This window comes from Ranitomeya imitator, chromosome 1 (assembly GCF_032444005.1).
Source record: "Ranitomeya imitator isolate aRanImi1 chromosome 1, aRanImi1.pri, whole genome shotgun sequence".
Taxonomy (NCBI): Eukaryota; Metazoa; Chordata; class Amphibia; order Anura; family Dendrobatidae; genus Ranitomeya; species Ranitomeya imitator.
In genome coordinates, this window is record NC_091282.1 from 1,116,595,685 (window position 1) to 1,116,621,815 (window position 26,131).

The 26,131-nt window shown below is 44.1% G+C and overlaps 1 protein-coding gene across 6 annotated transcripts in view; it reads right to left on the reverse strand.

Annotated features, from left to right (window-relative positions):
* MICU3 (mitochondrial calcium uptake family member 3) overlaps positions 1–26,131 on the reverse strand; it is a 270,957-nt gene that overhangs the window by 77,674 nt on the left and 167,152 nt on the right. For 4 of the 6 annotated variants that reach the window (XM_069744421.1, XM_069744422.1, XM_069744418.1 and 1 more), the window contains exon 7: positions 5,717–5,788. In XM_069744421.1, the coding sequence (XP_069600522.1) occupies positions 5,717–5,788 (72 nt within the window). Of the gene's footprint in view, positions 1–1,417; positions 1,457–5,716; positions 5,789–26,131 lie in introns of all 6 variants that reach the window. The other 2 variants (XM_069744417.1, XM_069744419.1) reach the window with 1 other exon arrangement.

Consider the following 26,131-nt stretch of genomic DNA (forward strand, 5'->3'; position numbering starts at 1 on the left):
GTTCCGGCCGGTACAATCAGTGGTTTAGGGTTTTTTTATGGCAGGATACGAGTCAGGATGGCCGGAGCTCCACGAGGTGCGACTTCTCTTTAAGTTACATAGCCACGCCCCCCAACCAGCAGGAATTCTGGCTCTCATAGACCTGTTAGTTTTTCTTTAAGAAGCCCTCCTACTCTATACTCAATAACGGTATTAATTGCACCTGGGTGAACTCATTACTGTATCTGTATTAAAACCACCAGTCTACACAATCAATCACACTCCAACCTCTCCACCATGGTCAAGACCAAAGAGCTGTCTAAGGACACCATGGACAAAATTGTAGACCCGCACCAGGCTGAGATCGGCTACAGGACAATAGGCAAAGCAGCTGCGTCAGAAGGCAACAAACAACTGTTGGCACAATTATAAGATTGAGGACACACAAAATGACTGTCAATCTTCCTCCGTATGGGGCTGCATGCGACATCTCGCCTCGTGGTGTAAGGAAGATTCTGAGAAAGGTCAGGAATCAGCCAAGAACTATACAGGAGACCTGGTCAATTACCTGAAGAGAGCTGGGACCACAGTCTCAAACATTACCACTAGTAACACAATACTCAGTCAACCCCAAAAACACTGTCCCAACCGGGAAGCATGGATACATCATACTTTGGGGATGCTTTCTGCAAAGGGTACAGGACAACTGTACCGTATTGAAGGGAGGATGGGTGGTGTCATGTATTGCAAAATTTTGGCCAACAACCTCCTTCCCTCCGTGAGACCTGTAGAAGATCTGTATGGAGGAGTGGGCCAAAATCCCTGCTGCAGTGTGTGCAAACTTGGTCAAGAACCACAGGAAACGTTTGATCTCTGTAATTGCAAACAAAGGTTTCTGTACCAAATATTAAATTCTGTTTTTCTATTGTACCAAATACTTATTTCTTGCAATAAAATGCAACTTAATTATTTAAAAATCATACAATATAATTTTCCAGTTTTACATTCTGTCTCTTACATTTGAAATGTACAGTACCTACAAAAAAAGTTACAGATCTCTCCATTATTTGTAGGTGGGAAAACTTGTAAAATCGTCAGTGTATCAAATACTTATTTTCCTCACTTTAGTTTATATTGTTTATTTCTTTCTCATTTTCTTTTTGAGACAAACTTCATGTACCCAATGCTTAAAATCATCTGCCTAGGAACATAAAAAAATGCTTTATGGAATCAGCCCTTTAGATTCACTTGTACATTGTATGTATATGCCTGTCACCTAAAAATTGATATTAGTCCTAATGCATGCAAGTGACTAAATCTAGCATACCCTATGGGTCATCATAGAACACGACATGTAGCATTGGTAACGAGGTGAGTCTACCATAAGAACAGCAGCGGTTCTAGTAAGCAGTGACACATTGCATGTTAAGGTACATACACCGTTAGTTGTTGCAAGGTATCCATAAAGTTGTAGACGCTTACATACACCAACAAGGCCCAAGTGAAGTGTCACATTTCAGAGTCAAGTCGTGAACAGCAAGATAAAAGAGAAGAAGACAAACAGAATAGGTTAAGGCATGCACATCTTTCAGTATTTACAAGCCATAGAAAACAGACAAATGGAGCACAATTTACAAGGAACAGGGGCAGAGACAATTTAAATTCTGATCATGTCACAATTTTCCAAATATTTCAGAGTAGCCGTAATACAAAAAAAAACCACTAAACGTAACTTACCTTCTATAAAATAACTTCAAACACACTAATATGTTAAATAATATGTTCCAAGGCTTCCTCACCTTGATTGTCCTGTATCATTCACCTTATCACGCAGGAGTTCTTCAAGGATGTAGAAATCAACATAATTGTGATACATAGCCCCCAACAGCGTTATGATGCCCATTAAATCATAATCTGAGCTATCAACATATTATTCTATATTTCTAATACCTATGAATATGAAAAAAGGCAAATACAAATTGCCACTTTCCTCCATAAAATGGTCAGCCTTTTTCCAAAAAACAAGTAAGGTCTTTGACTTTTAAAAAATGAAGCTTTCTGCTTCCAAAGCATACAAATTAGATCAATGATGAATGAAGGCTTCCTGGATGTCCCTGATGGAAAGACAAACCTGGAATGTTGCATTTCAACATGTCAGACCATTTGATGTAGGGGGGTGGTCTAATAGCAGCTTATCCCGTTCTCCCCCACAGAAAAAATCATGGGGGTGAATCATTGACTGACATTATGTCTTTGCACTTTTCACTTGTCCATTGTGGAGTTCATAACGCATTACCATTGAGAGTACTACTTTATGTGTCTCCATGGTTACAGACTACAAACACACACTGTGTAGTCAGGTCCTGCAGTCCATCTTTACTCTTCATCTTGCTAACATGAAATTAGCTTAGGCAAAAGTGGGGGAGAGATGAAAGTGAATATTACTGCAATGTCAGACTATACCAGGTAACTTATTGTGGAAAACAAGCCTACTATAGTACTATAAGAACCGTGGAAAGAAAAAAAATGGTAGGACATCTTTAAAAATGAAAACAATAGCCTCCAAAAAAACTAAACTGCCAGCTCCGCAAAGATCTGCAATGAAAATGACTTTCTACGGGACGTCTGAATAGGTGCAAAGTGGGAAACAGATTTCCCACATAGCAGTCCTTGGCCCGTTTCTCGTTCTTATGGCAAAGTTGTGTTGCCTGTGTGCTACATACCATGGATACACGTCTTCTGCAGTTATTAAGCATCCGCTAATTGTTGTAGGGCTCAGCTGGTTCACACATGCTGGGTGGTCCCAAACAGAAACCTCCACAGAAACCCACTTGGCAACAGCCAATAGCATGTGTATGGACTGGTTTTTCATGACATAGGTAACACTTTTGCGTGCATCATGAGCACTTGTGAGGCACTTAATCCTCTACAATAGAAATTTGGCTTATTTTGTGTTTTACACGCAATCTATACAGGATAGCTGATATCAAGTGTCAGTTGTCTAGATTCCTATGTGATAAGGTAACACACATATATATGTAGTGTACCACTCTGATATCAGCATTTATAGGTGATAGGGTAAACATATACAGGCATGTAGGGTTCATACACAGGATCTGATAGGGGACGGTCTAACATATATCAAAGTCCTTCATCTTTTGGAAGAATGGAGGTTGTGTGACATCAAGGCGGTTGTCAATAGCGGTTTTCTCATTGAAATCAGATCAAGGAGAAAGATACACACAAAAAATGCAACCACTCTATTGATGCAAAACAAAGATCATTCCCCATCAGTTAATGGGGTTCACGTGTTCCTCAATTTTGGATTCCAGACATGGGAATCAAACGTATCCTAAAAAGATTTAGCACTGCAACCTCTCCATTGATTCAGTGGAAAGAATGATCACAAGCAGTTAGCGTGGTTCACGTGACCCTCAACTTCATAACAGTTGGGTACCAGACATGAAGGTATCCGACATTTATGGCAAATCCTGTGGGTTCTGTCTTTCTTTGAATCTATAGATAATGCTACTGACCTTAAACACCTTTCTCTGTGGTGGAGTTACACCACAATTCTGTAAGCTCTACCAACAGCATTCCCATCAAGCAGAAATATTTACTACATTTTTAAAGTATCTAGTGGATTTGCTCTAGAAAGACCTTCTAACGACGTGTCAATATTTTATTTCTAACTCTAAGAATGGAAGAAGAGCAAAACAAAATCTACAACCGCTTTCCTTCAGTTTAACCGGCATTCAGTGTTTGATCCATCGAATGGAAAGTTTTTATTTGGCTTTTTCTACTGTACAAAATAACTGGAGCATAAATGCATCTGAGATAACACATCTGTCCTATTGTACATTAAGCAAACATTGGTTCAGAAAAACAATGCGCAACAAAAGGACCAAGTTTACTTAATGAATGCAGGCTTCCACATAATTGCAATGATGACGTACAATGCTAAGGAAGCAGCAGCCATGTATGCAATGGAAGTCTCTCTGCTGTGCTGCCTAATATGTGGAATTTATCAAAAGGAAATTGTAAAATGAAATTAAAAACACTGCACAAAAAATGCATTTTAGTCAATAGATAAGTCTGGAGATTCAACAAACTCGGGTACCTCAACAAGCAACTGGCGGAAGTAGGAAGTCTGCCTTGACCTAGCAGACGTTGTTTCATTCAGTTAGGTGGCACATTTTTTAATGTTATTTTTTAGCCAGGATTGGATCCAAATAGAAGAAGCATGAACAAAAGACTATTACTTCCCTCTTTTGTATCCGCTCCTGTGTTTGGTGCAAAAACTGCATGTGTGATAACAAGTCTCAAGGTATATTCACATGTACCATATTGGCTGCAAAGATTTCTGCAACTGTCCCATTCAAACTGTGGAAATCCCTGTTTTGTACCTAGACAACCTGTGGATGATGGAACTGGTTTTTAGTAGCAGAAATCTACTAACTGGAAAGATACGGTACATGATACTCAATAGGAAGACAAAGTTTGCCATATTTGGATTGCTTAATGGACACTTTTTTACCGAATTAGTTTTTTTGTATGTAAAAAAAAAGAGCATTTTTTTTGAGCATTTTTTTTTTCAATTTATTACATCTGAATTATGCATTTTTTTATGCAGTTTTCCATGATTTATAAAGAAGTCTATGGGAATTATGCCAAAAAATGCATACTTAGAAAATGTCACTAAAATACTACAAAAAAGCAATGTTTATAGTGCATGTTATATTTCACTAAAATATCTAGTTGCCCCTAAAATTAGCCAAAACGTGTCAAAATCATTTGTCCTCCCTGCTACATTTTTTCACAAAATCACGGTGTGTCGAAACTCAATTTTCTGGCAGGGTGACTTTCACCTTACATTCACTTCTGTCTTTGAGACAAACAACATCCATTGCAGATGTTCCTCATGATCAGTTTGGCAACTTGAGTTTCACCAATCGCGTACAATTTACTGGTACAATCCCTACATATCGCAGACAGTAAATAACAGCCGTGCTCCTGGTGACGATAAATGGACGGGTCAACTCTCCTGAGTCTTTTTCCATAAGTAGCGGCACCGTATAAGGCTACTTTCACACTTCCGTCTTTTGTCCTCTGTCGCAATCCGTCGTTATGGGCAAAATAAGGATCCTGAAAATGTGCTTGCAGGATGCGTTTTTTGCCCATACACTTGTATTAGCGATGGATCGCGACGGATAGGCACACGTTTTGGCAGATGCGACACACAAAAAAGTTCAATGTAACGTTTTTTTGTGTGACGTGTCCGCCATTTTCGACTGCGCATGCGTGGCCGGAACTCCGCCCACTCCTCCCCGGACTGCAGAATGAGCAGCGGATGCGTTGAAAAACTGCATCCGCTGCCCACTTCTTGCAGTTATTTCACAACGTCCGTCGGTACGTCGGCCCAACGCATTGCGACGGGCCCGTACCGACGGAAGTGTGAAAGTAGCCTAACAGGAAGGGTCTGCTTGTGAGTGGCGCTAGACCACCGATTTTACACACTCGTTCAGTTCTGCCCCTGTCTACTTGGACCTTCCACCCCGAATGATCGAAGGCACTCCGCGTCATTAACAGTTGTGATATGAGGTTACTCCACCGACACTGAATAATATAGGATACATGTGAATCAACATTAACCAATAATCCAATATATGAATACCCTTTTCCATCACTGGCAGCCTAGTAATTGCTATGTGAGCAGGAGCAATAATAAATACGTTACCAGCTGAGCACACTTTTCCTCTTCTCCTTTCCGTTCTTTCTTTTCATTTTTCTTTCTAAATATTTCCTGTAGCTGGAAATAAACAGAACAAAGAATAAGTTAGTTCTACAACCGTATACTGTACGTTCTGATTATATTGGGACCAATGCTGGCCACTAACTGCAGGTCTGGAATTGACACACTTCAGGCAGATTTTGGAAGCAGACTGTATTATAATCGTATAATTATACATGTTTTATGCCTGTACTGTCCGGGTAACACCCTGTGAAGCCTATAGTGATCACGCTGGTAACATTACGTTACACTCACGCACAACATCTGTGTACAGGGCTGTGTACGGGCGTGACTTGTTTTTATCTACACATACACAAGACAAGTGGGTCAGAATTGGTATTCTGGAGGAAGCTGTGTTAATCTGGGAGAATACGCCACTGAGAAGCAGCAACTCGAGTATCGTCTCTCCACACCGAGTCATATGTCTGCACAGTAGGCACCAAGCAGACCTACAGATCTGTTTTCATACTGTCAGCACAATTCAATTAAATGATTAAGATTTTTTTGTACGTCCGTAAGATTCCTTTGTGGTTGCTGTACAAATCATTATTTAATGGATATACAACTTTTAAAGGGGCTTTAATAAACAATAAATAGTTATAAAGCAAATCATACAGCAGTGTAATATCAGCAATACAAGAACCAAAATAATGGATTATACAACAGTGTAATATTTATTTTACTCACTTATATAGCGCCATTAATTCCACAGCGCTATCATCACTGTCCCCATTGGTTTTCACAATCTAGATTCTCTATGAATATGTCTTTGGGGTATGGGGAAAAAACGGAAAACACTCTCACTAACATGAGGAGAACATACAAACTCCTTACATATGTTGTCCTTGGTTGGATTTGAAGTGCTAACTAGTGATGAGCGAATATACTCGTTACTCGAGATTTCTCGAGCACGCTCAAGTGACCTCCGATTATTTTTAGTGCTCGGAGATTTAGTTTTTATTTTGTTCTAGTTATTTCAATACGGATGAACTTGTTTCTATCCGTTGAAAACCATGGTTTTCTTTTCTTTAGATACTTTTATATATTTGCAGCATCTATGCTCTTTTGTGCATATCATGCTATCTCATGCTCTGTACTGGGCTGGGGATTTCTCTCTCCATAGCCCGTTTAGAACATAATTTCAGGCGCTGGTAATGTGTACTTGTATTTACGACCCTATTTGGCCCATGTGACACTCGGGATTGTTATTATTTTTATGTTGAGTTTATTACATGTACTCTCTTTTGTATGCATAACTTCCTGTTGTTCTAGGGTCTGGTCCTTGTGTCACCATTATTTTACTGATTGAGTTTATCATATGTACTCGCATCTGCCTTCACCACGGACTACGTTACACCGCGTTTATTGTTGTGAATTCCGCTCTTGGGCTCCCTCCGGTGGTTGTAAGTGGCACTTGTGAGTTCTGCTCTTGGGCTCCCTCTTGTGGTTTCTAGTGGTATGGCTGCTCCTTGGAGTTAGCTGTCATCAGCTGCCTCCACTTATCATCTCTTCTGCTCCGCTATTTAAGTCTGACTCTTTCTTTAGCCTGTGCCACTTGTCAATGTTTCCTGGCTGGATTCACATCTCTGCTTGGATTCTCCTGGCTTCCTGACCAGTTCTGCAAAGATAAGTTCTGGCTTTGCTCATTTCAGTCCACATGTTGTGGACTTATTGTTCTGTGCATTCTATATTTGTCCAGCTTGTCAGTATGGATTATTTCTGTTAGCTGGAAGCTCTGGGAAGCAGATTTACCCTCCACACCTTTAGTCAGGTGTGGAGATTTTGTAAACTCTGTGTGGATTGTTTTGTAGTTTTTATACTGACCGCACAGTATCCTTTCCTGTCCTATCTATCAAGCTAGACTGGCCTCCTATGCTAAAATCTGATTTCATTTCTGCGTATGTTATTTTCCCCTCCTCTCACCGTCAATATTTGTGGGGGGCTATCTTTCCTTTGGGGATTTTCTCTGAGTCAAGATAGGTTTCCTGTTTCCATCTTTAGGGGAAGTTAGATGTTAGGCTGTGCCGAGGGGTCTAGGGAGCGTCAGGTACCCCCCACGGCTATTTTTAGTTGCACTGCTAGGTTCAGGGTTTGCGGTCAGTACAGATACCACCTCCTTCAGAGCTTGTCTCATGTTGTTCCTAAACCACCAGATCATAACAGTACAAGTGGCCAAAAATGAATTAAATGTATCTCAAAAGAAGGAAAAGAAAGTTCTGAACCATTTTTTTTCTGTGCTTTGGTTTGTCTTTTTTTTTCCTCTTGATATCTGGGTGGTTCAGGATATATGTTTTGGCATGGAAGTTCAGGGTTTGTTTTCTCGTGTGGATCAACTTGCTGCAAGAGTACAGAGTATCCAGGACTATATTGTCCAGACTCCGCCTTTAGAGCCCAGAATTCCTACTCCTGATTTGTTTTTTGGGGAAACAGATCCAAGTTTTTGAACTTTAAAAATAACTGCAAATTGTTTTTTGCTTTGAAACCCCGTTCTTCTGGTGATCCCATTCAGCAGGTGAAAATCATCATATCCTTGCTGCGTGGTGACCCTCAAGACTGGGCTTTTTCTCTTGAAACAGGGGATCCGGCATTATTGAATGTAGATGCATTTTTTCAAGCGCTCGGATTATTGTATGACGAACCTAATTCTGTGGATCATGCAGAAAAAACCCTGTTGGCCTGGTGTCAAGGTCAGGAAGCGGCAGAGTTATACTGCCAGAAATTTAGAAAATGGTCTCTGCTCACTAAATGGAATGAAGAGGCTCTGGCTGCTATTTTCAGAAAAGGTCTTTCTGAAACCCTTAAAGATGTTCTGGTGGGCTTTCCTACGCCTGCCGGTTTGAGCGAATCTATGTCTCTAGCCATTCAGATTGATCGGCGTTTGCGCGAGCGCAAAGCTGTGCACTATATGGCAGTATCCTCTGAGCATAGTCCTGAACCTATGCAATGTGATAGGATTTTGACTAGAATAGAACGGCAGGAATTCAGACGTCAGAATAGGCTGTGTTTTTACTGTGGTGATTCGGCTCATGTTATCTCTGATTGCCCTAAGCGTACTAAGAGAGTCGCTAGGTCTGTTACCATTAGTACGATACAGCCTAAATTTCTCTTATCTGTGACCCTGATTTGCTCATTGTCGTCCTTTTCTGTCATGGCATTTGTGGATTCAGGCGCTGCCCTGAACTTAGTGGACTTAGAATTTGCCAGGTGCTGTGGTTTTTCCTTGCAGCCTTTGCAGAGCCCTATTCCTTTGAGGGGCATTGACGCTACACCCTTGGTCAAGGATAAACCTCAGTACTGGACACAGATGACTATGTACATGGCTCCTGCACATCAGGAAGATTGCCGTTTTCTGGTGTTGCATAACCTGCATGATGTTGTTGTACTGGGATATCCATGGTTACAGGAACATAATCCGGTGCTGGATTGGAAAACTATGTCGGTGACTAGTTGGGGTTGTCGAGGAGTACATAGTGACGTTCCTTTGATGTCAATTTCCTCTTCCCCCTCTTCTGAGGTAGTTTTTGTCAGATTTCCAGGATGTATTTGATGAGCCCAAGTCCAGTTCCCTTCCTCCACATAGGGACTGTGATTGTGCTATTAACTTGATTCCTGGTTGTAAGTTCCCTAAGGGCCGACTTTTCAATCTGTCTGTGCCAGAGCATGCCGCCATGCGGAGCTATGTTAAGGAATCTTTGGAGAAAGGGCATATTCGGCCCTCTTCATCACCATTGGGAGCGGGTTTCTTTTTTGTTGCTAAGAAGGATGGCTCCTTGAGACCCTGTATTGATTATCGTCTTCTTAATAAGATCACGGTCAAATTCCAATACCCCTTGCCTTTGCTTACTGATTTGTTTGCTCAGATTAAGGGGGCTAGTTGGTTTACTAAGATTGACCTCCGAGGGGCATATAATCTTGTTCGTATTAAACAGGGTGACGAATGGAAAACTGCATTTAATACGCCCGAAGGCCATTTTGAATACCTTGTGATGCCATTTGGGCTCTCTAATGCTCCATCTGTGTTCTAGTCTTTCATACATGATATTTTCCGCAATTATCTTGATAAATTCATGGTCGTATATTTGGATGATATTTTGATTTTTTCCAATGATTGGGAGTCTCATGTGAAGCAGGTCAGGATGGTGTTCCAGATCCTTCGTGATAATGCTTTATTTGTGAAGGGGTCTAAGTGCCTATTCGGAGTTCAGAAGGTCTCTTTTTGGGGTTTTATTTTTTCTCCCTCGTCTATAGAAATGGATCCTGTTAAGGTCCAAGCTATTCATGACTGGATCCAACCCACATCTGTGAAGGGTCTTCAAAAATTTTTGGGCTTTGCTAATTTCTATCGCCGTTTCATTGCCAACTTTTCCAGTGTGGTTAAGCCCCTTACTGATTTGACGAAGAAAGGCGCTGATGTGACGAATTGGTCCTCTGAGGCTGTTGAGGCCTTTCAGGAGCTTAAACGCCGATTTACTTCTGCCCCTGTGTTGCGTCAGCCGGATGTTTCTCTTCCTTTTCAGGTTGAGGTCGATGCTTCTGAGATTGGGGCAGGGGCCGTTTTGTCTCAGAGGGAGTCTGATGGTTCTTTGATGAAACCGTGTGCTTTTTTTCCAGAAAGTTTTCGCCTGCGGAACGCAATTATGATGTCGGCAATCGGGAGTTGTTGGCTATGAAGTGGGCGTTTGAGGAGTGGCAACATTGGCTTGAGGGAGCTAAACACCGTGTTGTGGTCCTGACCGATCATAAGAATCTGATTTACTTCGAGTCAGCCAAGCGGCTGAATCCTAGACAGGCTCGATGGTCCCTGTTTTTCTCCCGTTTTGATTTTGTGGTCTCGTATCTTCCGGGATCTAAGAATGTTAAGGCTGATGCCCTCTCTAGGAGTTTTTCGCCTGATTCTCCTGGAGTCCTTGAGCCGGTTGGCATTCTTAAGGAGGGGGTGATTCTTTCTGCTATCTCCCCTGATTTGCGGCGGGTGCTTCAGGCATTTCAGGCTGATAGGCCTGACCGCTGTCCAGTGGGGAAGCTGTTTGTTCCTGATAGATGGACAAGTAAGGTAATTTCTGAGGTTCATTGTTCAGTGTTGGCTGGTCATCCTGGGATTTTTGGTACCAGAGATTTGGTTGCTAGGTCCTTTTGGTGGCCTTCCTTGTCTCGCGATGTGCGTGCTTTTGTGCAGTCCTGTGGGACTTGCGCCCGGGCCAAGCCTTGCTGTTCCCGCGCTAGTGGGTTGCTTTTGCCTTTGCCGGTCCCTGAGAGGCCCTGGACGCATATTTCCATGGATTTTATTTCGGATCTTCCTGTTTCCCAGAAGATGTCTGTTATCTGGGTTGTTTGTGACCGGTTCTCAAAAATGGTCCATCTGGTACCTTTGCCTAAGTTGCCTTCCTCCTCAGATCTGGTTCCATTGTTTTTTCAGCATGTGGTTCGTTTGCATGGCATTCCGGAGAATATTGTGTCTGACAGAGGTTCTCAGTTTGTCTCTAGATTTTGGCGGGCCTTTTGTGCTAGGATGGGCATTGATTTATCTTTTTCTTCGGCGTTTCATCCTCAGACTAATGGCCAAACTGAGCGAACTAATCAGACCTTGGAGACCTATTTGAGATGCTTTGTGTCTGCTGATCAGGATGATTGCGTGTCTTTCTTGCCGTTGGCCGAGTTTGCTCTTAATAATCGGGTTAGTTCGGCTACTTTGGTTTCACCTTTCTTTTGTAATTTTGGTTTTCATCCTCGTTTTTCTTTTGGGCAGGTTGAGCCTTCTGATTGTCCTGGTGTTAATTCTGTGGTGGACAGGCTGCAGCAGATTTGGACTCATGTGGTGGACAATTTGACGTTGTCTCAGGAAAGGGCTCAACGTTTTGCTAACCGCCGTCGGCGTGTTGGTCCCTGGCTTCGTGTGGGGGATTTGGTTTGGTTGTCTTCTCGTCATGTTCCTATGAAGGTTTCTTCTCCTAAGTTTAAGCCTCGGTTTATTGGTCCTTATAAAATTTCTGAAATTATTAATCCGGTGTCTTTTCGTTTGGCTCTTCCTGCCTCTTTTGCCATTCATGATGTTTTCCATAGATCTTTGTTGCGGAGATATGTGGTGCCCGTTGTTCCCTCGGTTGACCCTCCTGCCCCGGTGTTGGTTGAGGGAGAGTTGGAATATGAGGTTGAGAAGATTTTCGAATCTCGCTTTTCGAGGCGGAGGCTTCAGTATCTTGTGAAGTGGAAGGGTTATGGCCAGGAGGATAATTCTTGGGTTGTTGCCTCCGATGTCCATGCTACCGATTTGGTCCATGCTTTTCACTTGGCTCGTCCTGATCGGCCTGGGGGCTCTGATGAGGGTTTGGTGACCCCTCCTCAAGGGGGAAGTACTGTTGTGAATTCCGCTCCGGTGGTTGTAAGTGGCACTTTTGTGAGTTCTGCTCTTGGGCTCCCTCTTGTGGTTTCTAGTGGTATGGCTGCTCCTTGGAGTTAGCTGTCATCAGCTGCCTCCACTTATCATCTCTTCTGCTCCGCTATTTAAGTCTGACTCTTTCTTCAGCCTGTGCCACTTGTCAATGTTTCCTGGCTGGATTCACATCTCTGCTTGGATTCTCCTGGTTTCCTGACCAGTTCTGCAAAGATAAGTTCTGGCTTTGCTCATTTCAGTCCACATGTTGTGGACTTATTGTTCTGTGCATTCTATATTTGTCCAGCTTGTCAGTATGGATTATTTCTGTTAGCTGGAAGCTCTGGGAAGCAGATTTACCCTCCACACCTTTAGTCAGGTGTGGAGATTTTGTAAACTCTGTGTGGATTGTTTTGTAGTTTTTCTACTGACCGCACAGTATCCTTTCCTGTCCTATCTATCAAGCTAGACTGCCTCCTATGCTAAAATCTGATTTCATTTCTGCGTATGTTATTTTCCCCTCCTCTAACCGTCAATATTTGTGGCCGGCTATCTTTCCTTTGGGGATTTTCTCTGAGGCAAGATAGGTTTCCTGTTTCCATCTTTAGGGGAAGTTAGATCTTAGGCTGTGCCGAGGGGTCTAGGGAGCGTCAGGTACCCCCCACGGCTATTTTTAGTTGCACTGCTAGGTTCAGGGTTTGCGGTCAGTACAGATACCACCTCCTTCAGAGCTTGTCTCATGTTGTTCCTAAACCACCAGATCATAACAGTTTATGCCGTGGTGTAACGTAGTCCGTCTAACAGACTGCTTAGACGCACTGTGAACTAACCCTAACCCTAGCCCTAACCCTAACCCTAGCCCTCACCCTAGTGGGGCAAAGAAAAAAAATAATTTTTCTTTATTTTATTTTTGTCCCTACCTATGGGGGTGATAAAGGGGGGGTTTATTTATTATTTTTTTTATTTTGATCGCTGTAATAGAACCTATCACAGCGATCAAAATGTACCTGTAACGAATCTGCCCGCCGGAAGATGGAAGATGGCGGCGCCCATCGAACAGACGGACGGACACCGGGAGGGACACAGGTCGGTAAGTATGAGGTGGGGGTATGAGGGTGGGTGTGATCGGACAGCGGGGGGGGGAAGGCGGACAGCGGGGGGGGTGGCGGACAGGAGGACGGAGGGGAGCGGAGAGCATTTGACAGGACGGAGGACCGGAGGGGAGGCGATCAGTGACGGTGGGGGGGTCAGATCATGATCTCCAGCCATGGCTAATGCTATTGCAGCATCGGCCATGGCTGGATTGTAATATTTCACCAATTTTCATTGGTGAAATATTACTATCGCTCTGATTGAAAGTCAAAGTGAAACGTCACTTTCAACAGCCAATCAGAGCGATCGTAGCCACGGGGGGGGGGGTGAACCCCCCCTGGGCTAAAGAACCACTCCCCCTGTCCCTGCAGGTCGGGTGAAATTACAGTTAACCCTTTCACCCGGCCTGCAGGAGCCCAATCCGGCCATGACGCATATGCTGCGTCACAGGTCGGATTGGCACAGGTTTTCATGACGCATACGGTGCGTCAAAGGTCGGGAAGGGGTTAAACATCATTCACACGTTATTTGGTCAGTATTTTTACCTCAGTATTTGTAGCTAAAACTTGGAGAAAAACAATCAGATGAAAGTATATTAGAAACACATCACCACTTCTGTATTTTTCTCCCACTCGTGGTTTTGGCTTATAAATACTGAGGTAAAATACTGACCAAATACGGAACGTGTGAATGTGGCCTTGTACACAGCCTCCACCTGCAGCAGCACCTCACTTCTCTCATTTTCCCCCTCACATCTGTCATTTTCCCCTCACTCTTCTCATTTTCACCCTCACACCTGTCACTTTGACCTTACACCTGTCATTTTCCGATCACTCCACTATTTTTCCCTCACTCTTCTCATTTTCCACTCAAACCTCTTCATTTTCACCTCAGACCTTTCATTTTAACCTCACACCTCTCATTTTCCCCTCACTCCACTATTTTCCCCTCACTCCACTATTTTCCCCTCGCTCCACTATTTTCCCCACATTCCTCTCATTTTCCCTCACTCCTCTCATTTTCCCCTCACTCCTCTCTTCTCCTCACACGTGCACAGCAACTTCCTGTTATGAGCACAGCGGTGTAATCCATGAGGCTCCTCCCTTTCCCTTGACATCATGCCTCACAGGAGCAACTCCATTCTAGACACGACAGAGCTAGATGTGGTCTGTGCCTGCCTCGCACTGATAATCGGAAGGTGGCGGCCCTGATTGTAGCTTGCAGCAGCTGGGACGTCGCAGCCGGTGAGTTTTGCAGGGTGGCTTTCGAGGTGAATGTGTCCCCGCCTGTGAGCGCTAACAACGTGGGCCGTGTGGACGGGGCTTTGCATGTGGAGTGAGTGTGGCTATGTGGAGTGGGTGGGGCTATGTGGAGTGGGCATGGCTTGATACATACATACACACACACACACACATACACTTAGCTTTATATATATAGAGATATCAAACAGTTATACTTACCTAATGCCCATTTCATTGAAGCCCTCGTCTCCTGTAATAAAACAAAAATAAAAAAACAACCATATCCCTCACTTGTGTGATGTTCTGTCCCACGCCATAATCCATGTCTGGGGATTATTAGTTTTCAATCTGGACGGTGCCAAGATGCAACCATACAGGCTGAGAACCACTGATGAATGAGCTGCTGCGAGCGCAATATCAGTGAGCATCGGTGGCATCATCAATACTTACGGAAATATTTTCTATCACTACATATTTTCAAGGTAGCATCTGGAGTCATTGTGTGCTGTTTTTGTGCATCAATGTAGCTTACATGGTGGCTCAGAAAGCCAGTGAACCACTGCCTGTCAACAATGTTCATGGTGTTCGAATATTAAAGGGATTTTCCCACAATGGACCTTTATTATCTGTCCATGGGACAATTACATATGGTCTGATCATTGGGGGTCTCACCACTGGGACCCTTATTGATCACTAGAGTGAATGTCCTGAGCTTCTCGTTCCTCATCCCTACCCAGCACTGAATGGGGGAACAAAGTGCGTTATTCTCCTCTTCGCTGGTCATGTAGTGAGAATGAAGGGGGTCTCCAGACAATCGTTCTAGTAATGGGTTGGGGTCTTGGAAGATCAGACAATAATGCGTCAACACATGCGTTAACGGGTTGCTGTTAATGCAAGTGCCGACATGACATCGCGCTAGCGCAGATAGAACTAGCACATGCTCTATCTGCGCTAGCAGTGACGGACCCGGAAACGCTGCAGTCCGCGTCCCAGGGTCCGTCACTCAGTGACTCCATTGGACTTAATGGCGGCATTAACGGACTGCGTTACACCGCGTTATGCCGCAGTGTAACGTAGTCCGTCTAACGGATGCCTAAAACGCAGTATGAACCCAGCCTTACACAGGTAATCCTATAATGAGCATTAGTCACCAATCACAGGGTAGATGATTAAAGTCAATATAAGGCGTCCTTGCATAATGTAACATCTTTTTTTACACTGATGTAAAATTGTGATGAGGCTGTCATCGGAAATTAGCTGAAGAGTGCTGGCTGTTGGTTTAGCAAGTTTTTCTTGTCTCTCCATTTCTTCCAATATATACAACACACTCCAGGAATCCGATCATCTCATGCTCAGCTTGTAACATGATGAGGAACCGCTCTCTAAATTGCCATCTTCCGTAAAAGCTCCAAGAATGTTTCCTTTTCACATTCCTCACAAGCGTCATTATCCAACAGTCCCAAAGCAATGATCCTTTTCTTTTTCTTTTTCAGAGTTCATTTGCTGCCATAGAACATTTTTGGATTTGTCAGCTTCCATGTCTGGTTCTTTGCTGCGAGTCATTCAGCTCCTGATAGCTGTCTCACCCTTGGCTCTCTAACCGTCTTGTATTACAGACACCATGGACGGTGTGCGGTCACTGTCGGGTGACTTAGATGTAGCTAATTTAGTTTCATTCAGACATGGCCATTGTTGTTTTTACATACATTTCTTTCATGCATTATCTCTTCAAAGAAGATGATACAGATAACAAGGTGAGACTAAACTTGGAAGTCTTGCCATCGCCGGATTATGGTTTAACATCCACGTCAGTGTAAACTTAAGAGCCATAGGTACAAACCTCGGCCTAGAGATTCTTCATAAAGCTGGCCACACACAGGCTGATCCTGTTTAGACTGCTAGGATTACTTTCATGTTGGCCACCTAGAAGAGATCTGAATATCTAGGTCTCTGTTCACATCCACAGTTGGGAATTCCTATTTCTGTTCTGTCATGGGAGCAAAACTAAATGTATGCAAGAGCAGATTTGTTAATAGACAGACACAAGCACTGACTATAACGAATTCCATTGGGTTTCTGTTGTGGCATCCATCATTTTATTAGGAAAAATTCTGGTAAAAATGACAAAATCTGCATGGAAAAGATTATCACGATGTTCGAGCTGAACTCACGGAAAGGTTTTTTATTCACACCTGTGCGTTTTGCCATCGGACATTTGGTTTTTATACCTTGAGAAAGGTGCCAAAATGTGTTAGTGTGAATAAAAAACCTTGCTTATACTCCCCAGATCTTCACCATTCCATGAACCCAACTCACACATCGTGATAATCTCCGCTTTGCCAATACCTGCAACAGGGCTAGCGTTTCAGCACATCAGGCTTCTACAGGTGTTGTGTCCTTACATAACCCCTAAAGGTGGGTGTTACCATCACCCTCTCCCCAACTTTGCTCCTTATGGTTCTGCCTTATTTGTACACCTTTGTCCCATTCAAATCTTTCTGAAATGTGCATGGAGGTTTCAACACAGATGTGAAAGAACCAAGATTATTTACATATCGGTGATCCACTATTTATCACATACACTTTTCAACACACATTTCATAGTTGATACCATGCCCATACGTCTTAGATAGCTGTTGGGTTAACAAGCATTCAGTTGACAGCTATCTCTCTCCTCCTTATACATGCATGCTTGTTTCAGACTAACATGCATCTTTTTTTCATAAGTTCAGGGAAGAAAACTGATGCCAAACACCTCTCGCAGCAGCTTATCTCCTAAGAGAACAAAAGAAATGCATGTTGAAATTTGCCTTATTCTTCTTTCCCTCAAATCCTCAGTTGGGGGTAAGTTGGTAGATGGTTAGCTTGGCCTTCAGCATCTATGTACCTTTAGGTCCCACACAGATCATGGAAACTGTTTGAACCTGCCCTTGAGTCAGTAAGAATCACCTGCCTTTTTAGAGATATGTTTAGTCAATGTGACTTAATTAAAAACTTCAGTGACTTCACAAATCCCTCAGTGACGTTATATAAATAACTATATACCGTATTTTTCGGACTATAAGACGCACCGGACTATAAGGCGCACCCAAATTCTTTTAGCCTCAATTTTTTTCATTTTCACATGGGCAACAGGATAAAATGGATCCTAAAATTTGTTGGGCAATTTCTCATGAGTACACCGATACCTCACATGTGGGGGTAAACCACTGTTTGGGCACATGGTAAGGTTCGGAAGGGAAGGAGCGCCATTTGACTTTTTGAATGAAAAATTATCTCCATCGTTAGCGGACACCATGTCGTGTTTGGAGAGCCCCCGTGTGCCTAAACATTGGAGCTCCCCCACAAATGACCCCATTTTGGAAACTAGACCCCCCAAGGAACTTATCTAGATGCATATTGAGCACTTTAAACCCTCAGGTGCTTCACAAATTGATCTGTAAAAATGTAAAAATGTAAAATTCTTTTCGCCTCAGTTTTTCATTTTCACATGGGCAATAGGATAAAATGAATCCTAAAATTTGTTGGGCAATTTCTCCCGAGTACGCCGATACCTCATATGTGGGGGTAAACCACTGTTTGGGCACACGGCAGGGCTCGGAAGGGAAGGCGCGCCATTTGACTTTTTGAATGGAAAATTAGCTCCAATTGTTAGCGGACACCATGTCGCGTTTAGAGAGCCCCTGTGTGCCTATGCATTGGAGCTCCCCCACAAGTGACCCCATTTTGGAAACTAGACCCCCCAAGGAACTTATCTAGATGCATATTGAGCACTTTAAACCCCCAGGTGCTTCACAGAAGTTTATAATGCAGAGCCATGAAAATAAAAAATAATTTTTCTTTCCTCAAAAATGATTTTTAGCCTGGAATTTCCTATTTTGCCAAGGGTAATAGGAGAAATTGGACCGCAAATGTTGTTGTCCAGTTTGTCCTGAGTACGCTGATACCCCATATGTGGGGGTAAACCACTGTTTGGGCGCACGGCAGGGCTCGGAAGGGAAGGCACGCCAATTGGCTTTTTAAATGGAAAATTAGCTCCAATCATTAGCGGACACCATGTCACGTTTGGAGAGCCCCTGTGTGCCTAAACATTGGAGATCCCCCACATATGACCCCATTTTGGAAACTAGACCCCCAAAGGAACTAATCTAGATGTGTGGTGAGGACTTTGAACTTCCAAGTGCTTCACAGAAGTTTATAACGCAGAGCCATGAAAATAAAATAAAAATTTTATTTTCTCTAAAATGATTTTTTAGCCTGCAATTTATTATTTTCCCAAGGGTAACAGGAGAAATTTGACCCCAAAAGTTGTTGTACAGTTTCTCCTGAGTACGCTGATACCCCATATGTGGGGGTAAACCACAGTTTGGGCACATGTCGGGGCTCGGAAGTCAAGTAGTGACATTTTGAAATGCAGACTTTGATGGAATGCTCTGCGGGCGTTACGTTGCGTTTGCAGAGCCCCTGATGTGGCTAAACAGTAGAAACCCCCCACAAGTGACCCCATTTTAGAAACTAGACCCCGAAAGGAACTTATCTAGATGTGAGGTGAGCACTTTGAACCCCCAAGTGCTTCACAGAAGTTTATAACACAGAGCAGTGAAAATAATAAATACGTTTTCTTTCCTCAAAAATAATTTTTTAGCCCAGATTTTTTTATTTTCCCAAGGGTTACAGGAGAAATTGGACCCCAAAAGTTGTTGTCCAGTTTCTCCTGAGTACGCTGATACCCCATATGTGGGGGTAAACCACTGTTTGGGCACACGTCGGGGCTCAGAAGGGAAGTAGTGACTTTTGAAATGCAGACTTTGATGGAATGGTCTGCGGGCGTCACGTTGCGTTTGCAGAGCCCCTGGTGTGCCTAAACAGTAGAAACCCCCCACAAGTGACCCCATTTTGGAAACTAGACCCCCCAAGGAACTTATCTAGATATGTGGTGAGCACTTTGAACCCCCAAGTGCTTCACAGACGTTTACAACGCAGAGCCGTGAAAATAAAAAATCATTTTTCCTTCCTCAAAAATGATGTTTTAGCAAGCAATTTATTATTTTCTCAAGGGTAACAGGAGAAATTGGACCCCAGTAATTGTTGCCCAGTTTGTCCTGAGTACGCTGATACCCCATATGTGGGGGTAAACCACTGTTTGGGCACATGTCGGGGCTCGGAAGTCAAGTAGTGACGTTTTGAAATGCAGACTTTGATGGAATGGTCTGCGGGCGTCACGTTGCGTTTGCAGAGCCCCTGGTGTGCCTAAACAGTAGAAACCCCCCACAAGTGACCCCATTTTGGAAACTAGACCCCCCAAGGAACTTATCTAGATATGTGGTGAGCACTTTGAACCCCCAAGTGCTTCACAGACGTTTACAACGCAGAGCCGTGAAAATAAAAAATAATTTTTCTTTCCTCAAAAATGATGTTTTAGCAAGCAATTTTTTATTTTCTCAAGGGTAACAGGAGAAATTGGACCCCAGTAATTGTTGCCCAGTTTGTCCTGAGTACACTGATACCCCATATGTGGGGGTAAACCACTGTTTGGGCACACGTCGGGGCTCGGAAGGGAAGGAGCACCATTTGACTTTTTGAATAAAAGATTGGCTGGAATCAATGGTGGCGCCATGTTGCGTTTGGAGACCCCCTGATGTGCCTAAACAGTGGAAACCCCTCAATTCTAACGCCAACACACCCCTAACCCTTATCCCAACTGTAGCCGTAACCCTAACCACAACACACCCCTAACCACAACCCTAACCCCAACACACCCCTAACCCTAACCACAACCCTAATTCCAACCCAACCCTAACCCTAAGGCTATGTACCCACGTTGCGGATTCGTGTGAGATTTTTCCGCACCATTTTTGAAAAATCCGCGGGTAAAAGGCACTGCGTTTTACCTGCGGATTTACTACGGATTTCACCTGCGGATTCCTATTGAGGAATAGGTGTAAAACGCTGCGGAATCCGCACAAAGAATTGACATGCTGCGGAAAATACAACGCAGCGTTTCCGTGCGGTATTTTCCGCACCATGGGCACAGCGGATTTGGTTTTCCATAGGTTTACATGGTACTGTAAACCTGATGGAACACTGCTGCGGATCCGCAGCGGCCAATCCGCTGCGGATCCGCAGCCAAATCCGCACCGTGTGCACATAGCCTAATTCTAAAGGTATGTGCACACGCTTCGGAAAACGCTGCGGATCCGCAGCAGTTTCCCATGAGTTTACATTTCAATGTAAACCTATGGGAAACAAAAATCGCTGTACACATGCTGCGGAAAAACTGCACGGAAACGCAGCGGTTTACATTCCGCAGCATGTCACTTCTTTCTGCGGATTCCACAGCGGTTTTACAACTGCTCCAATAGAAAATCGCAGTTGTAAAACCGCAGTGAAATGCGCAGAAAAACCGCGGTAAATCTGCCATAAATCCGCAGCGGTTTAGCACTGCGGATTTATCAAATCCGCTGCGGAAAAATCCGCAGAGGACCAGAATACGTGTGCACATACCGAAACCCTAACCCTACCCCTAACCCTACCCCTACCCCTACCCCTAACCTTACCCCTAACCCTACCCCTAACCCTAACCCTAGTTCTAACTCCAACCTTAGTGAAAAAAAAAAAAAATTCTTTATTTTATTATTGTCCCTATCTATGGGGGACAAATGGGGGGGTCATTTACTGTTTTTTTATTTTGACCACTGTGATAGATTATATCACAGTGATCAAAATTCACATTGGAACGAATCTGCCGGCCGGCAGATTCGGCGGGCGCACTGCGCATGCGCCCGCCATTTTGGAACATGGCGGCGCCCGGGGAAGAAGACGGACGGACCCCGCCAGGATCGGTAAGTATAAGGGGGGGAGATCAGGGCACAGGGGGGGGAGATCAGGGCACGGGGGGGCGTCGGAGCACGGGGGGGAGGGATCGGAGCATGGGGGAGAGTGATCGGTGTGCGGGCGGGTGGATCGGTGTGCAGGGGGGGTGGATCGGTGTGCAGGGGGGGTGGATCGGAGCACGGGGGGGATCGGAGTGCGGGAGGGTTTGATTGGAGCACGGGGGGGTGTGATTGGAGCACGGGGGGAGCGGACAGGAGGACGGGGGAGCGGAGCACAGGACGGAGGGGAGCGGGCCACAGATCGGGGGGCTGGGGGGGCGATCGGTGGGGTGGGGTGGGGGCACATTAGTATTTCCAGCCATGGCCGATGATATTGCAGCATCGGCCATGGCTGGATTGTAATATTTCACCATTTTTTTAGGTGAAATATTACAAATCGCTCTGATTGGCAGTTTCACTTTCAACAGCCAATCAGAGCGATCGTAGCCACGAGGGGGTGAAGCCACCCCCCCTGGGCTAAACTACCACTCCCCCTGTCCCTGCAGATCGGGTGAAATGGGAGTTAACCCTTTCACCCGATCTGCAGGGACGCGATCTTTCTGTGACACAGCATATGCGTCTCAGGTCGGATTGGCACCGACTTTCATGACGCATACGCTGTGTCACAGGTCGGGAAGGGGTTAATGCGGCACAAAACATAATTTTACCAGATGAAAGAACGTTTTGCTCCTTCAATGAGTGATCATCAGTTTGTTTTAACTGCATGATCATCATGAATGAAAGTTTGCGACAATCGTGCAGTATAAATGGACCCTAAGGCTATGCTCATATTAAGATGTGGTTTGCGTTGAGCTCTGCCCAGGAGGAGGTTTATGTCTTTTAGCTGGAAAATATTACACTGACAAATAAAGTGATAATGAACATTTAGATGCCGCTTGACCTCTTTTCCAGTGGTTTTAGTTTTTTAATCGACTACACTATTGTGTCATACAAAAACTTGCTTTGGACTCCGCTTGCCCTACTGTAATAAATGGATAAGTCAGAGGTCGCATCTTAATACTGTTTTCTGTTGAAAATACATAACTCCTGATTGAGTGCTCAGCACAGAGCACATCTTTACTATGAAGTTATCATTTCAGGCTTAGATTAGCTCCCATCTGCACTAATACTTTCTGATGCAGCAGAAATGTGAAAATAATGGCACTGCTGAAAACCCACATAACTGAAAACCTACATATTGCAGAAAGTAATGGCCCCATTTTGAAATTCCACACTGAGAAGGACAAACCAAAAAGTTATGCAAATTGTAGAAGTAGCAAGTGTCGCTAAAATCTGCAAATTACCAAATTTTTAAACCCCTTTCTCCAGTCTGTGGCATGCGGGAGGAGCATAAGGCTGTGTGCACACGATGCAGATTTGGTGCAGAATTTTCTGCATAAAATCTGCACTAAATCTGCATCTCCTGGCAGAATCCGCAGGTGCGTTTTTTATGCGTTTCTGGTGCGTTTTTGATGCGTTTTTTTGTGCAGATTTTACCAATGGATTTCTAGTATGGAGGGGTGCAGAAACGCTGCAGAACTGCACAAAAGAAGTGACATGTACTTCTTTGAAATCTGCAGAGTTTCTGCGCAGATTTTTCTGCACCGTGTGCACAGCTTTTTTTTTTCACATTGATTTACATTGTACTGTAAATCACAGTGCAGTTCTGCAGCGTTTCTGCTGCAGAAAAATCTGCTGCAGTTCTGCACTAAATCTGCATCGTGTGCACATACCCTTAAAGTCACCTGAAAAGCAAATTTATTTTAGCCATATGAAACCTTAAAAAAAATTTTGGATAAAGTATTAGGGGGTGATTGTGTGATGCCTCCTGTTTGTGGACATGTTGCAAATTGAGAGGGACATTGGTTTATTACTCCGGCAGATCACAACATGCATAGGCCGAAATGTCAACATAGTTGAATGTTGCGTGTCCCAGTGGTTGGGAAAACAATGAAGAGCTAAACCTCTCCACAATCGTGTAGTGAGATTAGAAGAATGGCGCATAGTGATCCATTCAGTATGAAAATGTAAAAATTGGACTTCACATACCAAGCCTAAGGCTTCAACCAGTATCTACACAAACCATCAGAAGGCGTTTGCACAACATTGTGCTATGAGCTATTGACCTCACGCCAAAGTTATCATGGAGGACAGCAATGGAGACTGGAATGGAGGTCTGTCCTCTTCAGCAATGAGTTCTCTTTTGTCTAGACCGCAAAGATAGCTGGAGATGAGTATGAAGACTAGATGGCCTTTACAAGGGAATGTCACACTAGTCCTACTCCCAAGATTATGGTTTTTCCAACAACATAGAGGAGGATTCTTTACTGTTAGGGTAGTGAGAATTTGGAATTCCTTGCCGGAGGAGGTGGTGATGGTGAACTCGGTCGAGGGGTTCAAGAGAGGTCTGGATGTCTTCCTGGAGCATAACAATATTGTATCTTACAGTAATTAGGTTCTTTAGAAAGACGTAGATCTGGAGATTTAGTCTGACGGAATATAGGCTGAACTGGATGACTAATGTATTTTTTTATAAAGGCATTTGAAGGGTTTCTGTCATGGTTTCAGTCAATGTACAAACCAGATTATAGCAGGAAACAGCACCATTTTGTGTACAGCACATGTGAACACAGTCAGCATGCTCGTACATATGATAGTATTGGCATGGCTTTTCCATGAAATAAAAATTATACCTTTGAAAACAGATCTGATATGCTGGTCATAAGAAATCTGGATCAGAAACCATTTGCAAGTGAAGATGAAGGCTGTTATGAAAGGCAATTCAGTACTACAATGGACATAGCGGTCAGAGCACATACAGTGATCTGACAATAACCCAAAATCAAAGAACGAGCTCTGAGACGTGGGAACTCTGCAGACCGCAATCCCTAATCCTCTCCAAACAACACTAGAGGCAGCCGTGGATTGCGCCTAACTCTGCCTATGCAACTCGGCACAGCCTGAGAAACTAACTAGCCTGAAGATAGAAAATAAGCCTACCTTGCCTCAGAGAAATACCCCAAAGGAAAAGGCAGCCCCCCACATATAATGACTGTGAGTTAAGATGAAAAGACAAACGTAGAGATGAAATAGATTCAGCAAAGTGAGGCCCGACTTTCTTAACAGATCGAGGATAGAAAAGGTAACTTTGCGGTCTACACAAAACCCTAAAGAAAACCACGCAAAGGGGGCAAAAAGACCCTCCGTACCGAACTAACGGCACGGAGGTACACCCGTTGCGTCCCAGAGCTTCCAGCAACAAATTAGACAAGCTGGACAGAAAAAATAGCAAACAAATAGCAAAGAAGAACTTAGCTATGCAGAACAGCAGGCCACAGGAATGATCCAGGGAAAAGCAAGTCCAACACTGGAACATTGACAGGAAGCCAGGATCAAAGCATTAGGTGGAGTTAAGTAGAGAAGCACCTAACGACCTCACCAGATCACCTGAGGGAGGAAACTCAGAAGCCGCAGTACCACTTCCCTCCACCAACAGAAGCTCACAGAGAGAATCAGTCGAAGTACCACTTGTGACCACAGGAGGGAGCTCTGCCACAGAATTCACAACAGTACCCCCCCCTTGAGGAGGGGTCACCGAACCCTCACCAGAGCCCCCAGGCCGACCAGGATGAGCCACATGAAAGGCATAAACAAGATCGGGAGCATGGACATCAGAGGCAAAAACCCAGGAATTATCTTTACTGAGCATAACCCTTCCATTTAACCAGATACTGGAGTTTCCGTCTAGAAACACGAGAATCCAAAATCTTCTCCACAATATACTCCAATTCCCCCTCCACCAAAACCGGGGCAGGAGGATCAACAGATGGAACCATAGGTGCCACGTATCTCCGCAACAATGACCTATGGAATACGTTATGTATGGAAAAAGAATCTGGAAGGGTCAGGCGAAAAGACACAGGATTAAGAACCTCAGAAATCCTATACGGACCAATGAAACGAGGTTTAAACTTAGGAGAGGAAACCTTCATAGGAATATGACGAGAAGATAACCAAACCAGATCCCCAACATGAAGTCGGGGACCCACACGGCGTCTGCGATTAGCGAAACGTTGAGCCTTCTCCTGGGACAAGGTCAAATTGTCCACTACATGAGTCCAAATCTGCTGCAACCTGTCCACCACAGTATCCACACCAGGACAGTCCGAAGACTCAACCTGTCCTGAAGAGAAACGAGGATGGAACCCAGAAGTGCAGAAAAATGGCGAAACCAAGGTAGCCGAGCTGGCCCGATTATTAAGGGCGAACTCAGCCAAAGGCAAAAAGGACACCCAGTCATCCTGATCGGCAGAAACAAAGCATCTCAGATATGTTTCCAAGGTCTGATTGGTTCGTTCGGTCTGGCCATTAGTCTGAGGATGGAAAGCCGAGGAAAAAGACAAGTCAATGCCCATCCTACCACAAAAGGCTCGCCAAAACCTTGAAACAAACTGGGAACCTCTGTCAGAAACGATATTCTCTGGAATGCCATGTAAACGAACCACATGCTGGAAGAACAATGGCACCAAATCAGAGGAGGAAGGCAATTTAGACAAGGGTACCAGATGGACCATCTTAGAAAAGCGATCACAGACCACCCAAATGACTGACATCTTTTGAGAAACGGGAAGATCAGAAATAAAATCCAGAGATATGTGTCCAAGGCCTCTTCGGGACTGGCAAGGGCAAAAGCAACCCACTGGCACGAGAACAGCAGGGCTTAGCCCGAGCACAAATCCCACAGGACTGCACAAAAACACGCACATCCCGCGACAGAGACGGCCAC